Source organism: Chlorocebus sabaeus, chromosome 24, assembly GCF_047675955.1.
Source record: "Chlorocebus sabaeus isolate Y175 chromosome 24, mChlSab1.0.hap1, whole genome shotgun sequence".
NCBI lineage: Eukaryota > Metazoa > Chordata > Mammalia > Primates > Cercopithecidae > Chlorocebus > Chlorocebus sabaeus.
The window spans coordinates 43968114-43987773 of record NC_132927.1 but is presented as its reverse complement, the minus strand read 5'-3'; the positions used below and the strand labels follow the sequence as shown (position 1 = coordinate 43987773).

Sequence of the window (19660 nt, the reverse complement as noted above, 5' to 3'; positions counted from 1 at the left end):
AGTGAGCCAAGGTCGCACCACTGCACTCCAGCCTGGTGACAGAGCCAGACTCCGTCTTGGAAAAAAAAAGAGGAGGTAGGGAAGGATAAGCTGACATGTGGTTATTCATGTGGTTAGGTGAACAAGCAAGGCATAGAATGACATGTATATGAGCACCTTTTGTGTGCACACAGGAGACAGTGAGAATGTGCTGCATATTTATAAATGCATCAAAAGGCCTTACTGAATAAACACTGAACCATTCACGACAGCTTCCTCTGGGCTTACGAATTAGGGAAAAGCCATGTGAGGGGAAATTTCACTTTTGGTTTTTTATTCTTCTATAAAAAATTTTATCAAGTATTACTATTAGATTCACAAACCAATAACAGAGACAAAAATATGTATGAAAATATTGCAATTATATCTGATTTTTGTTTTTAAAATGTAATGACACTACGGGAATATAAGTTGGAATATACCTAAATAATTCTAGAAGGAGCCCTGCTGCCCTCTGGGACCTGGGGAGTGGGGCAGACATGAGAAAAGACGGGGAGGCCCATACAGCGGGCATAGGCTTAACCTTCTTACCTTGTCCACATTCATACTGATTCAAATTTTTGTAAATGTAGAATTTTTATAATAACAACCTAATAAACAATAAAACAAAATGACATATGCTGGGCTGAGCTCCCTGGCCAGGGTAACCATGTGCAGAAGCCTGGCCCTAGCGGGGAGGGGGGAGGGATTGCATTGGGAGTTATACCTGATGTAAATGACAAGTTGATGGGTGCTGACGAGTTGATGGGTGCAGCACACCAACATGGCACAAGTATACATATGTAACAAACCTGCATGTTATGCACATGTACCCTAGAACTTAAAGTATAATAATAAAAAATAAACTAAACTAAAATAAAATAAAGAAGCCTGGCCCTAGAGCCCTGCCCCGGTCATTGGATGATGAGGCCAGGGGTGTTTGCTGATGAGACACCCCCTATTTGTGCAGCAGTTTCTTACCCCCTTCAGTGCTGTGTAGACAGGCACAGTGACATTCTTGTAGACCAGGCCAGAGAAAGACCCAGGGGAAGCAAGGGCAGGAGGGCTTGAAGCTGAGCAGGGAAGAGAGGAATGAGATTACTCAAGGGCATAACCCAGGAAGAGGCGTGGGAGAAGCAGAGAACTGGGCAGATGGCATTCCCTCCAGGAGCAAGCCGGTGACAGATCTCAAGAGGGGGGCCAGGGCTCTGTTCATCTTCTCCCCTTGACTCACTTGGGGGACCATGATCTCCATGTGGTAAAGGATCCCTCACAATAGAATCCAAAGGCCTTACCCTTTAACCATTTTCTCCTCTATGACGTTTGCACAGTGTTCCACCGTTGCAGATGTGAGTTACAAATCATGCGGCTATGGGACCACCCCACAGCCCCTCTTGTGGAGATTTGGTGGCTGGCTGGAGAGGAGCCAGTGAGTGGGGTCCATGTAAATCAGGACACTTGGGACTCCTCCCACCCACGGCCCTGGCACTGCAGAAGGGAAGCCTGTGCAGGTGGGAGGTTGGGCTGGAGGCCCCCCTCAGATCCCTTCCAGCTCTGTGACTGGCTACTTCCCTGTGATGGGCTGAACCTGTACGACTTCCCTTTCCCTCCTAGGTGGGCCTTGCTGTGATTTCACCTGAACTTCACCTGCTGGGGAGGGGAACAGGGTGCCAGGCAACATTGGCCCTGGGTGTTGCTTGGAGTCTTCTCCTCCCCGCTTGCCCACCCTGCCCACCTTGGGTGTTTGGTGCCTCCAAGCGTCACGTGGGGACTCACTGTAGGGGAAAAATGTGCCCTAAGTGCCCACATGTGGAACTCACCGCAGCAGGCAGTATTACTTCTGGGAGACACGTCTGAGAGCCGCATGCCCGATGTGGCCACAGCGTAGATCCGGCTCTCCTGAAACACGAGGTCCTAAGAGGGTCAGGGCCCAGCATCATGCCCACCCCGCCCCGTCCAGGCATGTGCAGGAAAAAGCATGGCTTTGGGGGTGGGCAGACCTGCGGGGGGCAGTGACTGGCTAATAAATCTTGAGCAAGTTACTTCATTTCTGAGACTCATTTTCCTCTGCTCTAAATGGGGGGAATAATACTTACCTTTCAGGCTGCTGTGAGAATCAATGAAATACTTAATGTAAGCATTTAACACCTGGAATATAATCAGTGCCCAACAATTCCCTGTCTTGCCTCCACCCTTCACCTTTGGGGCAAAGGAGGTTCAAGAGAAGATGGGTCAGTAACCTGTTGCTCTAAATCCTACCCGTTTTAGAAACCGTTGGGTCTCAAGATCTCTCTGCCAGAAGTGAGGGATATTGATAATGAAGAAGCCACTGGGGCCACCCGACAAGGGCTCTTTTGTAAGCCAGTTGTTTGGAACTTCGGGCACATTTTTAAAAAATTCTCTATTGTTTCTTTTTTAAAAAAATTGTTTTTTAAGTTCCAGGGTACGTGTGCAAGATGTGCAGGTTTTTATATAGGTCAGCGTGTGCCATGGTGGTCAGCTGCACCTAACAACCCATCACCTAGGTATTAATCCCAGCATGCACTAGCTCTTTTCCCAATACTCTCCCGCCACCACCCTTCCCTGCCAGGCCCCGCTAAGTGTTGTTCCCCTCCCTGTATCCATGTGTTCTCATCGTCTAGCTCCCACTTGTAAGTGAGAACATGCAGTGTTTGGTTTTCTGTTCCTATGTCAGTTTGCTGAAGATAATGGCTTCCAGCTCCATTCATGTCCCTGCAAAGGACATGACCTCATTCCTGTTTATGGCTGCGTTGTATTCCATGGTGTATATATGCCACATTTTCTTTATCCAGTCTACCACTGACGGGCACTTGGGTTGATTCTGTGTCTTTGCTATTGTGAACAGTGCTGTGATGAACGTATGTGGGAACTTAGGGCACATTTTTCCCCTGCAGGAATAATGTCGTATCATGGCTAGGCTTCAGGGCCCATCTACAAAGCCTATTTTGCCCAACAGTTCTCCAGCATCCCCATGCAGAAGACACTGGGAGAATGCCTGTCCTGGGTCTGAAGTAGGCCACAGGCCAAAGGCCAAAGGAGCTTTTCCTAATGGCCCCGATGGCTCATAAACAACCCACATGGCTCCCTGCACCTTCTATATCTGTTTGCTCCACTGAGCCTTTGGTCAGCCTTTGGAGGAATGCCCTGCTGGCTCAGGGAGGCAGCTAGATGTGCTGTCACCTCGTGGGGTCAGATGGGCTAGGAGATGGTGTTGGAAGGGAGGTGGGTGCCTACTGGGGTGTATCCCAGAGGAGAGCAGCAGCCCTGGGGCACCTGGGAGGAGAGAGGGCAGAGCTGATGAGTGCTGCCATGAGACGCTGAGATCACTGGAGGGGTGGCAAGGCAGGAGACAGAGAGGCAGTGAGGAAGGAGGCCAAGGAGGGCCCTGCAGCAGGGCAGGGAGTTTTTGTGCTCGTGTAGGGCAGATACACCAGGCCCAAGTAAAATTAGTCATAAAAAGGATTATTTCTGCCCACAGCGGTGGTGGAATTTAACCAAGGACAGGCCTCTAACTTTGCAGAGGAAATGAAACTGAAGTTTGAAGGATTTAGGTGAAACAAAACCTAGAACTGTTTGGCAAAAGGTTATCTAATGCCTAACTCACAAGGTTGTTTTAAGGATTAACTGAAAAAAGGGCTTTCCAAACTCTAAGGTACATAAGTATTTCTCATACCCTCAGATTGAGAAATGTCCTCTGACATTTCTTTTTTTTTCCCCCTCCAGATGGTTACTGCCCCATTTCCCCCCCCCCCCCCCCCCCATGGTTACTGCCTGGGAGAGAGAGAGGCTTGGGCTGTTTGGCCACTGTGATTTCTTAAGCCCTCCCTGGAACAGGAGTGATCACGCCTCAGGGGCCTGGGAAGGAGCTAGCATTGTGTCTTGTTTTCCCCAGGAGCAAGTTACAAAGGGGATAGCAAACAGGATGAGATCTCCTTACATTCTTTTGGCTGATTCTTGGGTCCTGGGGGCCTAGCTGGGGGCAGGGAGGGTCTATGGGAAGACCTGCCCCTGCCCCTTAATGCTTCATCCCAGAGTTCAGCTGAGGTTCCTGGGGAGAATGTTATCTGATATGCTTTCTATACAGAACAAGAGGAGAGAATAACTCCTCATCTTCCCATTCCTCCTCTCCTCCTCCACCCTCTCTCTCGCACACACACTCTTAACCTGTTCAGATAGAGAAGACCCACTCTTTTTTTTTTTTTTTTCTTTTTAAGACAGGATCTGGCTCTGTCACCCAGGCTGTAGCACAGTGGCAAGATCTTGACTCATGGCAACCTCCACCTCCCTGGGCTCAAACCTAACTTCTACTTAAGCCTCCTGAGTAGCTGGGACTACCAGCATGTGCCACCATGCTCAGTTAATTTTTGTATCTTTTTTGGTAGAGATGGAGTTTTGCCGTGTTGCCCAGGTTGCCTTGAACTTCTGGGCTCAAGCAATCTACCTGCTTCTGTCTCCCAAAGTGCTGGGATTATAGGTGTGAGGCACTGCACCTGGCCCAAGACCCACTCTTAAGCTATCACAGTGAATGGCTGTATTTTGGCAAAATGGCAAAGGGAGCAACGCTTCTTTCTGGTATCAGCTGCACGTTCCTTGCTGACTGCTCCCTGCTCCCAACCTCTGCATTTGGACGCCAGAGCAAGAAGAGGGCCAGCAGCCCAGGGGACCAGTGCTCTTCCATCTCCTAGTCTTCCTGATGTGCCCCACTCTTGGCTCAACTGGGTCTCCAGTCTTCCAGGTGTCCTTGTAACAACCAGAAGCTGGTCAACAGTCACTGACAAGGATATAGCCCAAAAGTCTAGGGCTATGCGCCTCCTGAACCAGCATTTCTTTGTTTTGTTTTGTTTTGCTTTTTTTGTTTTGTTTTGTTTTTGAGACAGTCTCCTCTGTCGCCCAGGCTGGAGTGCAGTGGTGCAATCTCAGCTCACTGCAACCTCTGCCTTCCGGGTTCAAGCGATTCTCCTGCCTCAGGCTCCCAAGTAGCCGGGACTATAGGTGCGTACCACCGTGCCCAAATAATTTTTGTATTTTTAGTAGAGATGGGGTTTCGCCATGTTGGCCAGGCTGGTCTCAAACTCCTGACCTCAAGTGATCTGCCTGCCTCAGCCTCCCAAAGTGCTGGGATTACAGGCATGAGCCACCACGCCTAGCTTAGAACCAGCATTTCAAAAGGAGGCCCTGGGAGGTACTGCTGAAAATATAAGTCTCCCGAGCAGTGGTGTGGGGTGAGTCCACCCTGATGCTACCCCCTCTCCCAAGTGACCTCCTTCCTCCTGCTGCCAGGAGCCAATGCTTAGATGTCCCCCATGGTATTGCTGCACACCCCAGCAGCATATGTGGAGGGGATGTCTGCCCATGAATAAGACTGACATTTGCTCTGGCAATGTCCCTTAAGAGGAAGTACAGCTGGAGTGTGAGAGCTGGGCTTCAGAGCAGCTGGAACTACATTTAAAGCCTGGCTCTCAGACCAGGTGAGGTGGCTCTTGTAGCTGACGAAGGAGGATCACTTGAGGCCAGGAGTTTGAGACCAGCCTGGGCAACATAGGGATACTCCATCCCTACGACAAATTTTAAAAATTAGCCAGGCGTGGTGGCGTGCATCTGTAGTCCGGTTACTCAGGAGGCTGGGATGGAAAGATCCCTTGAGTCCAGGAGTACAAGGCTGCAGTGGGCTGTGATTGTGCCACTGCACTCTAGCCTGAGTGACAGAGCAAGACACTGTCATAAAATAAATAAAGCCTGGCTCCCTCACTAACTACCACATGACCTTGGGGAAGTACCTAAGTCTGTGGGGAACAGTGGTTTCCTGACCTGTAAAAGGGAGAAACCACACCTTACTCCTTGCAAGGAAAGGAGCCTTCCCACAGGCTCTGTGTGAAGCCCTTAATACCCGCAGGCCATTTTCACTGGTGACCTGTGAAATGTCATTTTTATAGCCTGTCTCATTTTTATTTTAACTTTTTATCATGGAAAATGTCAGACACAGGGCCAGACACAGTGGCTCACACCCGTAATCCCAGCACTTTGGAGGTCAAGGTGGGAGGACCACTTGAGCCTAGGAGTTTGAGACTAGCCAGAGCAACACAGTGAGAGCCCATCTCCACAAAAAATTAAAAAATAGCTGGGCATGGTGGTACATGCCTGTAGTCCCAGCTACTGGGGAGGCTGAGGTGGGGGAATTGCTTGAGCCCGGGAAGTTGAGGCTGCAGTGAGCCATGATTGCACCATTGCACTCCAGCCTGGGCAAAAAAGCGAGACTCTGTCTCAAAAAAAAAAGGAAAAGAAAAAAAAAATGTCAGCCTGGGCAATATGGTGAAACCCTGTCTCTACTAAAAATACAAAAATTAGCCAGGCATGGTGGCGCATGCCTGGAGTCCCAGCTACTTAGGAGGCTGAAGTAGGAGGATTGCTTGAGCCCAGGAGGCAGAGGTTGCAGTGAGCCAAGACTCCACCACTGCATTCCAGCCTGGGCGACAGAGTAAGACCCTGTCTTAATTAAAAAAAGAATGATCTCATGTGCCCATTGCCCAGCTTGGCAAAGATTAATGAGGTGTGGTCAGTTATGCTTCATCTGTGTCCCCACCCCGGCCACCAACCAGATCATTGTTTCTGAAATATTTCTACCAGACAGACGTCAAGACATTTTATCCAATGTTATGAGTAAGGAAGCTGGCCTGGTGCAGTTGCCTGTAATCCCAGCACTTTGGGAGGCCTAGGCAGGTGAATCACTTGAGGTCAGAAGTTTGAGACTAGCCTGGCCAACATAGTGAAACCCCGTCTCTACTAAAATTATAAAAAGTACACTTTGGGAGGCTGAGGCGGGCAGATCACGAGGTCAGGAGATCGAGACCATCCTGGCTAACATGGTGAAACCCCATCTCTACTAAAAATACAAAAAATTGGCTGGGCATGATGGTGGGCACCTGTGGTCCCAGCTACTCGGGAGGCTGAGGCAGGAGAACCCAGGAGGCAGAGCTTGCAGTGAGCCAAGATCGTGCCACTGCACTCCAGCCTGGGCAACAGAGCAAGACTACGTCTCAAAAAGAAAAAAAAAGAAAAAAAAATTAGCCGGGCATGGTGGCACACACTTGTAATTCCAGCGACTTGGGAGGCTGAGGCAGGAGAATTGCCTGAACCCAGGAGGCAGAGGTTGCAGTGAGCCAAGATCGCGCCATTGCACTCCAGCCTGGGCAAGAAGGGAAGGGAAGGGAAGGGGAAGGAGAAGGGGAAAGAGAAAGGAGCCAACATTTACCTACCACCTACTGTGAACCACTACTGTAAGTACTTTCATAACAACCTTATAAAGTAGGTACTATTGTCCCCATTTTATAGATAGGGAAGCTGAGGCACAGAGGTTCAGTAACATGCCCAAGGTCACATAGTTAACAGTTCAACCCTAGTGGTTTGCTTCTGGGGTCTATGCTCTTGACCATTATACCAGACCATCTGAAAGACTCACAAAGATTCAATGAGAAAAGGTATGCAAGGCACCCAACTTGATGTATGGTGCACGGTGAGCACTCAGGAGATGACAGTCAACTGCCATTCACATCATTCTGAATTCTAGCTCTGACCCTCACTGGTTGGGTGGTCTCCACAGGCTCCATGGTACCTGCCTGCCACGGCCACCATGGGGATGCCAGCAGCCTCCTTTCCTGCTCAGTGCATGGCTGTGCTCAGCCAGCAGTGTTCTTGTCATTAGCTCTGCTCTTCTGCCTAGCCCGGAGCTTGCCTCTTACCCAGGATGAAAACTGGTGCAGCGGGGGTGTTGGTGGCTTGTTACCCAGCTCCACTTCCTCCAGCTCAGCTCCAAGGGCCTTCGGGCTCTCTCTTTCCTCATTCTTCCCTGCTGGGGGTGGCTCCTCCATCTCCATCTTCTCTGGTTCCTCCCGGTACCTAGCTCGGGACTCCAGCTCAGGAAGGCCAGAGGGGTGGAGGGCTGAGAAGGTCCCAATCTCAATGCTCACCACACGGTCAAAGTGCCCACAGCCCACCTGGGGCTGGCTGTGGTGCCTTTTGGTCAACTGGATGCTGTCCCGTGGGGTGCCAGGAGCCCGCACCTTTGGTAGGGTCAGACTGCTGCCAGGGCCACCCTCCCTGGCAGAGGTCTTTGTCCCAGGGAGCATCCCTCTCTGGGCAGTAACCAGACCCTCACCCCAGGAAGCTGAACCACATCTGAAGGTACGAAGCTTCATGCATGGCTGGTGGGGAGGGCCCTCTCTTCCCAGATGAGGTTGAAGGGGCTTGGCCTCTACCATTTCCCCAGAATAGACCGTGCTGGAACTAGAATCCTCCAAGGGGCTTGCTGCTTCAGAAACAGAGTCCTTGCTCTGCAGGGCACCTGGGGAAGGTGCAAGCACAGCTGCCTTCAGACCCTGGGCCTGGGAGCCACTGTTCTGGCCCATAGGCTGGATTCCCGGCTCTGAAGGGACCGAATCCTGCTCTGCAGCTCCGTTGGGGGGCACCAGCAGCTTCCGTGAAGGAGCTATCTGAATAGCTGTGGTTGGGGTAAAAACAGTCACATTGAGAGCTCCTGTAGCTCAGCCCCATATCCACCACACACACCTACCGCACACCTGCACACCCTGGCCTGCCTACCTTCTAGTGCATCTTGAAGGGCTCCCACCTGCTCCACCAGGTGCTGATTATGGCTTTTCAGATGCTGATTCTCCATCTCAAGCTGAGCAAAAAGAAAAATGAAGATTTAGGACATCCAGCCTACAGGTTTAGACGTACTTTTTCAAATCTTTTTTTTTTATAAAGGGTCTCGTTCTGTTGGCCAGACTGAAGTGCAGTGGAGCAGTCTTGGCTCACTGCAGCCTTGACCTCCCAGGCCCAAGTGATCCTCCCACCTCAGCCTCCTGAGTAGCTGGAACCATAGATGCACACCACCAGGCCCAGCCAATTTCGTTTATTTTTTGTAGAGACAAGCTCTCGCTATGTTGCCCAGGCTGGTCTCAAACTCCTGGACTCAAACGATCTGCCCACCTCAGCCTCCCAAAGTGCTGGGATTACAGGCATGTGCCACTGTGCCTGGCTGCTGCATTTTCTTTTCTTTTCTTTTTTGAGACAAGGTCTGGCTCTATCACCTAGGCTGGAGTGCAGTGGTGCAATCTTGGCTCACTGCAACCTCTGCTTCCAGGGCTCAAGCCATCCTCCTACCTTAGCCTCCCACCTCAGCCTCCCAAGTAGCTGAGACTACAGGTGCATGCCACTATGCCTGGCTAGTTTTTGTATTTTTTGTAGAGACAGGTTTTGCCATGTTGGCCAGGCTGGTCTCAAACTCCTAGCGTCGAGCAATCCACCTGCTTAGGCCTCCCACAGTGCTGCTGGGACTATAGGTATGGGTCACCGCCCCCAGCCTGCATTTTCTTTTAAATTAAGTCCAACACACTTCTATTGAGTATCTTTTAGCAAGGTTGGGACTGTGAGAATATGCAGGCAAGCCAGGCATCAGTTCTGTCCCCAAGAACTTGCAGCCTAGCAGGTGACCTGAGATATGCATCCAAAGAAGGGGATAGAAGGCAAAATGAGCCGATACCCTCCTGCAGGTGTGAACCACTTGTGTGGGGAGCACAGAGGAAAAGATGTATGTTTGTCAGCCAGGCGTGATGGCTCACGCCTGTAATCCCAGCACTTTGGGAGGCTGAGGTGGGTGGATCACCTGAAGTCAGGAGTTCAAGACCAGCCTGGCCAACATAATGAAACCCGTCTCAACTAAAAGTACAAAAATTAGCCAGGCATGGTGGCTAGTAATCCCAGCTGTAATCCCAGCTACTCAGGAGGCTGAGGCAGGAGAATTGCTTGAACCCAGGAGGCAGAGGTTGCAGTGAGCCGATATTGTGCCACTGCACTCCAGCCTGGGCAACAAGAACGAGACTCCGTCTCAGAAAATAAAAAAAAAAGTATGTTCGACCTTTTCCAAACTGCAATTCCCACTCCTTTTATTTAGAAGGAGGTTGTTTTCTGTTTGTTTGCTATAGCACTGTAGCTTCAAGTCCTGAGTTTCCTAAACAAAGGTACAACATGTGATAAACTACAAAAATGGAAGATAGAAAAGGAAGGTGGAATAGAGGTTGCCAGGGGCTGGGGGAAGAGAGAATGGGAAGTTAGTGTTTAGCAGGTACAGAGTTTCTGTTTGGGGTGATGAAAAGTTTTAGACATAGATAGCAGTGATGGCTGCACAACACTGTGTATGTACTTAATGTCACTGAATTGTACACTTAAATGGTACATTTTATGTATATTTTACCACACACATACAAATAGTTAAAAAGAACTAAGAGGATGAAAGAGAAAGTAGTGCAGTGCGATGGTTCACGCCTGTAACCCCAGCATTTTGGGAGGCCGAGGTGGGCGAATCACCTGATGTCAGGAGTTCAGGACCAGCCTGGCCAACACGGTGAAACTTGTCTCTACCAAAAATACAAAAATCAGCTGAGCATGGTAGCGCACGCCTGTAACCCCAGATACTCAGGGAGGCTGAGGCACAAGAGTCCCTTGAACCCAGGAGGTGGAGGTTGCGGTGAGCCGAGATTGTACCACTACACTCCAGCCTGGGCGAGAGAGCGAGACTCTGTCTCATAAATAAATAAATAATAATAATAAATAATAAAAGAGACAGTGGAGCGAGTGGATGATGGCCTGTGTGGGCTTCCTAGAAAGAAACTGAGGGGGCTTTTCAGAAGTGAGACACATTCCTTCTCCCAAACTTAAATCCAGCACCAAGCTAGTCAGGAGCTCCAGGGAGACCCAACCAAGACAAAAGGAAAGGGGAAGTGAACCACGGTGTCTCAGAATGGAGGCTGAATGCAGAACAAGTGCTGGACAGAACAAAGGTCAGCAGAGGCACCCCAGACAGAAGGGGGCAGGAAACTCCAGGGGTCAGGGAAGGCCGCCAAGATGAGTTTCCAACCCACCTCTGCCAACTTGAGTGTCACCCATTCCTTGATCTTTGCAGCTTTTTCTTGAACAGTTTTTGCTTCCTCTGCTCTCATCTGCTTCTACAAGAAAGAGAGGGCCTTCTGTTAATCCCAACAGTCACCAGGAGAGTGACTGACTGGAGGTGGGAGACTCCGAGAAGAAACGTCAAGTGTGCATGCCACTGACCTCGCAAAGCCAGTGAGCAGAAATCTTTGTTGCAATATTATTTGATAAGGTAATACAAAATTTAAAAACTCAAAACTGGAAATAGTCGAAGTGTTCACCACTAAGGGGTTGGCTGAATAAACACGGCACATCCCTGCCATGGAAGGAGAACGCTGTGCTTCCATATGCAAGCAACATTAACAGTGAGGAGTGGAAATCAAGGATTGGGGAGGGAGAGAGAGGTGACTTGTTGTTTTATAGTCCTCTGGTCATTTTTGTATTTCTTACTATAAGCATGTATGTATTACCTTTATAATTAAAAAATAAGGTGAAATTGCAGATAGGTGAGGTATTTCCATGAAACAGTCAAAAGAGGAGATGATTGAAAAGGTTTGCATCTAAAGAGGAGCAGCCTGGCCCGGCACGGTGGCTCACACCTGCAATCCCAGCGTCAGACGTCAGACTCTCAGTATTTCAGAGCTGGAAGAACCTTAAAGGTCATCTAGTTTAAGGTGTGGCAAACAATGGCTTTCAGGCCAAATCCAGTCCTCCATCTGCTTGCCCCCAACCAGACCTGTTTTTGTCAATAAAGTTGCACTGTAATACAGCTATGCTTATTCATTTATGTATTATCTGTGGCTGCTTCCATGTTACAACAGCAGCTTTGACCAGTTGCAACAGAGACCTGTGGCCCACAAAGCCTAAAATAGTTACTACCTGGACCTTTACAGAAAAAGCTGGCTGACCCTAACCTGGTTTGATACTGTCTTTGTACTTCTGTGGCAACTAAGGCTATGGCAACAAATGACTTGCCTCTGTCCATTCATGGCACAGCTGGTACTAAAACCAGGTCTCTTGACTCACAAAACAGTGCCCTTTCTTTTATGATCTTGACCTACTGATTCCGATTGTAAAATGACATTTTTTCTGACCTAAGGAGCTTTAGCAAGATTCATTTTGTCCACCAACCCCCAGGATGCTGCCGCTTCTAACTATGAGCTACTCAGAAGAGAAGGTATGTCTAAAATGAATGGAAGAATTGGTCAGAGATTCCATGTGTCAAAATTCTATTTTTCCATCATTTTTCAGGAACACATGGTACCTCACAGCATACAAAGTCACCTCCATTAAGGGCCTATTCGATGAATGCTGATGGGTAAACATGAATCTGCCCATGATGGTTGGAAGGCACCATCAGGATCCCACATGGAGAAGGCATGTGTAGGAAATTAAAAGTCATCTGTCCAGACTGTGGGGTGTTGAGTTGGAAATGATGGCACTCTGGCACAAGGGGAAAGCTGGGTAGGTGAGGTCAGTGGCAGAGGAAAGGGACAGAACTGGGATGGAGTTGGTGGGATTGTGAAGGGGAGAAGGCAGGACACAGGAACTGGCAGGAGGATGTTCCAGAAGTCCTCTCAGGAGCAAAGGTGCCGAGTGGAGCAGAAATGCTGGGCAGTGGCCTCTCCTGGGCTTCCATGTGCTCAGGAGGGAAGACCCTGGTTTTCTGAGGAGGCAGCAACTTTGGTCTCTGCCTCTTCAGCTTCATTGAGAAACTTTGGGCAACCAGCTGGCCATGACTGACCATCCAGTTCTGCGCAGCTCTGATCATACTACAGCCAAGTATCAAGTGTCTCATCTTGGCAGGGCACGACAAGGCCAGAATGGAGAAAGAAAAGCTCTCCTTACCAAGTACTGACCACGTGCCTGACGCTAGGCACAGTTCACACAGGATGCTTCTCCCAACAGCCCTATGAGGTGTTTCCACCCTTCTTTTATAAATGTCTAAAATAAGAATCAGTGGCTTAAAAGCTTTACCCACTGTCAGAAGCAGCAGGTGCTACAGGTGGGCTTCACACCCAGGTCAGTCTGCCTCCAAACTCCTTGTTCTACTCTATCCCCTGCTTGGCTTCTAATGAGCAGATGTGGGAGGAACAGCCCTTCCTATAATGAAATTTCCACATAAAAGAACAGGCTCAGGAGGAAGCGAGTTCCCCAGCACTCGAGGGCTTGAGCAGACCAGCTCAGGAAGCTGGGGGCCAGCAGGACAGATGTCGAAGAGGGCATGGTGCTCCCTTGCGCATGAGCCCTTACCTGCTTCTCCAGCTGAGCCTCCAGCTGGCTGATGAGCTCATCTTTGCCCTTTATGGCTTTCAGCAATTCTTGGTATTTCCGGTGCAGGCTCCCCCCAGAGTCCACATTCTTCAGATTGGACAGTTTTACTTTCTCTTCCATGACACCCACCTGAAAAGTACAATGATCTCATAGTATCTCCCATCATTCACACGGGGTGTGCTGTGGCCAGTAATGTGGGATGGGACACCCTCTGATGCCCCAGGCTGTGACTCCCAGGCACAGCCCTTACCCAGGGCAGTCTGAGCCAATTAATCCAATTATCGTTTATAAAGCTCCAATCTGAGCAAAAGAAGGACTAACAAAGAAGAAACTCATTTTGGCTACTCTAGGTCATAGTAATGGAGAGATGGGTACGAGGAGGGCAGAGGAGACGATAAGTGGAAAAAGCAGCTGGTCTTGTGCCATTGACCTCTGTGGATCCCAGTAGAAATGAACTGAGCAGGACAAACAGCCTAGGAGAGCAACTGTCCCAACCCCACCATGGTAGAGATATTTACTGTTCACTGGACAGCCATGTGTTGCCTCATATTTCTCAACCCTCCTGCAGCTAGATGGAGCCATGTCATTGATCCAACCAATGGGGTCCAAGTGGAAATGGTGCATCATTTCTGGACTCAAGTATGTATGTATATATATATTTTTTTATTTAAAAAAATTTTAAAAACAGACAGGATCTTGCTATATTGCCCAGGCTAGATTCAAACTCCTGAGCTCAAGGGATCCTCTAGCCTCAGCCTCCCAAGTAGCTGGGACCATAGGTGCATACTGCCGCACCTGGCTGGGCTGAAGTATTTAAAAGCTGGTGCAGGGTGAGTGTGGTGGCTCACACCTGTAATCCCAGCACTTTGGGAGGTTGATGCAGGATTGCTTGAACCCAGGAGTTCAGACCAGCCTGGGCAAATAGTGAGACCCTGTCTCTAGAAATAAATAAATAAATAAATAAATAAATAAGGTCAGGTGCATGGCTCATGCCTGTAATCCCAGCACTTTGGGAGGCTGAGGTGGGTGGATAGCTTGAGCCCAGCAGTTTGAGACCAGCCTGGGCAACACAGCAAGATCCCATCTCTAATAAAAAATGAAAATACATATATTTTAAAAATAAGTAAAAGCTAGTGCACAGACATCCAGCTTTCTTTCTTTGCCATGGCAACCAAGAAGGCTGTGTATTCCAAATGGTCCAGCTGTAAGATAGGCGAGCTTCCTTTAACCTGGATTCCTGAGTGACTGTGGAAGCAGAATCACTGGCTAACCCTCAATGGACAAGTTCCATGAGTGAGAACTAAATGTGATAAACCACTGAGACTTCAGACTTAATTTGTTACCATAGCATAGTCCAGCCTATTTGGAATACTATACCCAGTTGCTATGTGGATCTTTACCCAAAGACTCCATTCCCACAGAAAGCTCCATGCACACTCATTTGTTCAGGTATAACACAGCACTGCTGGTGATGTCTGTGTCCACCTGTGTCCATGGGAAGGGCCTGGAAGGGCCGACAGTCCCCTCCCCTGGTTACCTGGGTCTCGGCATTCTCTGCTCTCTGCTCTGCCTCCAGCAGCCTCTGCTCCAGCTCCTGCATCTGCTCGGCCAGAGAGAAAGGGGAGATGTAGGTGCCATGTCCCTACTATGAACATGGCATCAAGGCCCTTTAGAGAATTGTGCACACACTGCACACAGGCCAGGCTTCAAGTGCCCATCTCAAGTGGCTCAAGAGTGTCAGGGTAAAGATTTTCAAGGCAACTCTCAGCTCCCTAATCCTGAGTTCATGGGGCAGGTGAAGAGCCCGTGGCTGCTGTCCCCTCTGCTGAGGGAGTGGAGGCCCAGCTCTTTTGTCCTGATGGAGGGTGTCTGAGGAGGGCAGCAGCTCCACTGTCATTCTTTCTGAGCATCCCGCCCTGTCCTGGCTCCAGTCTCCCCTTCCCGAGGTCCCTTTCCTGTCAGCATTGGGTCGAAGGCGGGGCCATGCCGCTGCTCCCATAGGGCCCACCCTGTGTCATCAATAGAGAACGTTTCTCCCCACTCAGAATATCTCTGGCTGGGGACGAATACCTCCTCACCCACAGTCGAGGACACCTCTGCCTGTAAGGGCTTCAGGGCTATCACCTTATTTGATTTCTTTAATCTTAAAGAACTAGAAAGAGAAAGAGAGGCTCAAGATACATTTTTCAAAATTCTATCTTGTGAGCTGGGCACAGTGGCTCACGCCTGTAATCCCAGCAATTTGGGGGCCTAAGGCGGGAAGATCACTTGAGCCCCGGAGTTTGAGACCAGCCTAGGCAACATAGCAACACCTCGTCTCTACTAAAATTTTTCTTCTCTAGTTAGCTGGGCGTGGTGGCATGCACCTGTAGTCCCAGATACTCGGGAGGCTGAGGCAGGCAGATCACTTGAGCCCGGGAGGTTGAGGCTGTAGTGAGCTGACATGGCACCATTGCACTCCAGCCTGGGCGACAGAGTAAGGTCCTGTCTCAAAAAAAAAAAAAAATTAAAAACATAAAAATTCTGTCTTGCTGCCAGTAGAGGTGTGTCACTCAGGCCTGAGGAGCATGGAAATTCTGGAAATTACACCAAGTGGGCCAAGCAAAGGGACCGAAGTTCTTGTACGTGGAGGCTCTTCAGGTACCAGATCTAAGCTAAAGACTAAAGAGCCGCGCACGAGCCCACAGCCTACACGGCATCTCTTTGCAGTTTCTCAAGCTCATGGCTTGGTAAGTGAAGTGTGCGTTGGATGTCAGCTCCCATTCTCCCCCTGCCAGGGCACCACTGTCTATTGCCCAACTGTACACCATCACATGGAGGACCCACAGAAGCAGAGCAAATTCATGCATCCCGCTCTCATGTCTAACACCATGTGCCACAGCCTAGCTGGGACCGCTACTTCCTTCCCCAGCCTGCCTTGCCCCAGAGTAACACATATGCTTCATACATGTCCCAGAGGCGTTGCATCCCAGCCGCGCCTTCCACGAGGCTGGACAGGCCCAGTGCCCCTCACTTCCCAAGCTTCAGCCCAACCTCCTCTCTAAGGATTTGGCCTCTTCTTTGGCTATTCAACCTTCTCCCCTCAGCCTGGACCCTAGCTGATATTTACCAGTGAACTGATCAATCCTTCTCTCTTTTCCAGTCTCTCAGCTGAAATTCTGCTTTCCTTAATTAAAAGGTGGATGAGCGGGATCCCTCAGCCCGCTGCTAGACAGTGAGAGAAAAGTTACACGGGAGCAGGAGTTCGTGTTTGGGAACCAGGGGGACCTCTTTGCTCAGGGTGGCCTTCCCTCATCCATTGTTTTCTCCTTCATGGGACTGGGGAGACACTGATGCTTTCAGGGCACATTCCCCTGGACAGAGAGTTAGAGTTATACTCATCTGAAGATCCCAAGTAAAACTCAAGACTTAAACCCATGGGACAAAAATGCCCCAGTGCTCCCATGGATAGGGCCCCCTCTGACAGGCATTCACGTGTTCAAGCCAAGGATGCCACACCCCTTCTTTCCTTCCTCTCTTGGGGTTAGTAACACTACTCAAACCTCTCGATGGAAGCTGAGTGAGTGGGTTGGTTCTGGTCAGTTTTGGGCATCGATGTGAGCCAGATGGACTGTCCTAAGTCAAACAGTCCTCAGGCTTGTCCCAGAGGAGTTCCTTGACCTTCACACAGTTGCCATGCAGCCACGGGGCAGGTAACAGCACAGCATAAATCAATATTACGGTTACAGTGGTGGTTGTCCAGTGCAAAAGGAATTCTACTTGGTGGTGAGGGGTTGGTTGATACATAGTGGTGGCCCCCAGTGTTGGTACTGCATAACCCTTCTGTCTTCGACACCAGACCTAACTGGGCCAGCCAGGTTCTCTCTCTCCAGGAATCTGGAATCAAGAGATCAAAGGCTGGAGCCAGGGAGCTACCCTGGAGAAGGGGCACAAACCTCACCAAGTCATGGTTGCTGGATAGTTCCTTCGGTTTTGTGAGCTGCCCCAGGATCCTTCTAATAAATCCCATTTGCTTAAGCTAGCCAGAGTTGGGTTTTTGGGTTGTTTGGGTTTTTTTTCTTTTCTTTTTCTTTTTTTACCAGAAATAATCTAGTGAATGATTAGGAGCATTTTCTTTTTCAAGAATAAAATCAAATACTGAATGGGAAGGCCCTGGACCATCAATAAGTTTCCTAGGCTGGACTTCAGCAGGACTATTGAGGCCTAACTAGTCTGCTCTGTAGCTTAGAAGGCATAGGCTTTCCATTGGAAATGATAATTCATATTTATGACATTCTGCAACGATTGGCTGATATTTTCTAACTTCATCTGATGGAAAACCTTGCCTCGCTCTTTTGCAAATGGAGACCAAGGTGGAATAAAGGATAAACTTGGGTCTTACCTCCCATGGAGGCATTTCTATTTGGGTCAAGAGTGATAAGTCAATGACATTGGTCAGAACCAGAAATCGCTCTGTTATTGACAACACAGCGAGCATTTTTTCCCCTCCAGATTTTATTATCTATCCCATGCGCATGCTATTACTGAAGTAGATGGAATGGCAAGGTACCTTTCAGAGCCTGGGGTCTCCCTTGGGGTATCCCCCCAGCCCTGGGTCACCCTCTGTCACTGCCAGGTGGTCCTCATTACTACCGACCCTCCCAGTCCTTGTTATCCACCTGGCAAGGACACTTGACACTCAAAGCATTTCATGTTCACTTTTATGTTGGAGTATTCTTTTTTCTCTCAAACTATTTCTGAACACTTTAGCTCCAGCACCAACACTTTTCACGAGGGCAGATCTTTCTTCTTCACTCTTGCTTAAAGGGCCACACCTGGAGCTCTGCAAAGCTGGTGCTATAGGTGGGCACCCTTATTTGGCTGTTCCTGGGTTCTCTAGGACCATGTCCTCAGCTGTCCTTTCAGTGTGTGGGTCTGGGGTAACACACCAGCCAAGGAGGTGTCAGGTTTAGGTGGCTGACAGGGATCTACTTTCACCAGCTGCACATAAGACTCATAAGCTGCCCTAGAACTGGCTGCAGCAACCTGATGAAGTGCACTTGGCACCAATCTGGCATTTAACCCCCAAGTGTGCAGTTCCTTGTCACACGCTGTGAGGTGCTGTGAAATATCAGCCCACTGTGGCAGGAGCACCTGGGACTCTCCTGTACTCCCACAGTCCTGCCGTGCCAAGCAGTGGCCTGAGCTAAGAGCCACACCATCCTGGGTCTCAATGATCCCTTTGAGAAAAGGGTTCAACATTCTTTTTTTTTTAGAGATAATCTCGTTGTGTAGCCCAGGCTGGAGGGGCCGATCTCCGCTCACTGTAATCTCCACTTCCCAGGTTCAAGCGATTCTCGTGCCTCAGCCTCCCAAGTAGCTAGGATTACAGATGTGCACTACCATGCCTGGCTAATTTTTGTATTTTTAGTAGAGATGGGGTTTCTCCATGCTGGTCAGGCTGGTCTCAAACTCCTGGCCTCATGTGATTCGCCTGCCTCAGCCTCCCCAAGTGCTGGGATTACAGGCGTGAGAGGTTCAACATTATTACCGCTGCTTTGCACCCACGGGAGAGAACAGCACACCTAAGAGGTAAGGCTCTGGAACTTGACTGACTCCACCACAGTGTCGCTTTAGAAAATTCCTTAACCTCTCTGTGCCTCAGTTTCCTCATCAGTAAAAAATAATAATAATAATAATATGAATAATGACACCTCCTAGGATCGCTGTGAAGATTCCACACACTGCCCCACGTAAAGCACATGTACATGGCCTGGCATTCGGAAGTTTATTGGTAAAAGCTACTTGTTGTTTTTTTCCTGTACAAAGATGGCACTTAGGAGCAGGGAGACCAGTTTGGCCAGGACAGTGTGATGCTCACCTGTTGTCTCAGCATGACTAGTAATAGAGCCCCCTTTCACTTTCTCTCCAGAGTGATAGATTTAGGTGATAGATTGTATGATCAGACTACTTACGGTTCACCTACAGAAAGAATGGGTTTAAGCCAGAGGTTGCCCACTATTAATTTAAAGAGTGTCCTATAAGACCTACACTGTGCTGTGGGCATTTAGCTTATATGTATATAGCTAAACAGGGCCACTTGGTCTGTGTAGGGCTGTGTGTATATACATGTAGGACATTTAGGCTACACTTATGTCTAAACAGGGCCACTGTCATAAGCACTGTACATGCGTTAACTCATTTATATTTCATAACAACCCCAGAAGGCAGGTACTATTAGTATCCCTATTGTGTGGATTAGGAAGCTAAAACAGAGAGGTAAGGTAACTTGCCTAAGGTCACACAGCTACTAAGATTCAAAGCCAGAATTCAAACGCAAGCAGACTGGCTCCAGAGTCCGTGCTGTCAGCCACTATACTACACTGCCTCTCACATCCAAATCTCACATGTCACATAAAAATCCAGATTCCATATACATCTTGAT

At 49.1% G+C, this 19660-nt stretch overlaps 2 protein-coding genes across 5 annotated transcripts in view; one reads left to right on the top strand and one right to left on the bottom strand.

Moving 5' to 3' along the window:
* PLEKHH1 (pleckstrin homology, MyTH4 and FERM domain containing H1) overlaps nt 1–19660 on the bottom strand; it is a 55964-nt gene that overhangs the window by 18840 nt on the left and 17464 nt on the right. For 2 of the 4 annotated variants that reach the window (XM_007987074.3, XM_073011095.1), the window contains 7 exons: nt 14774–14836; nt 13216–13365; nt 10956–11039; nt 8635–8716; nt 7776–8533; nt 1839–1917; nt 1000–1091 (listed from right to left, as the gene is read on the bottom strand). In XM_007987074.3, coding sequence (XP_007985265.3) covers nt 1000–1091; nt 1839–1917; nt 7776–8533; nt 8635–8716; nt 10956–11039; nt 13216–13365; nt 14774–14836 — 1308 coding nt within the window. The remainder of the gene's footprint in view (nt 1–999; nt 1092–1838; nt 1918–7775; nt 8534–8634; nt 8717–10955; nt 11040–13215; nt 13366–14773; nt 14837–19660) is intronic. The other 2 variants (XM_073011097.1, XM_073011096.1) reach the window with 2 other exon arrangements.
* The window catches only part of PIGH (phosphatidylinositol glycan anchor biosynthesis class H), a 58432-nt gene that overhangs the window by 30121 nt on the left and 8651 nt on the right, over nt 1–19660 (top strand). The window lies entirely within an intron of this gene.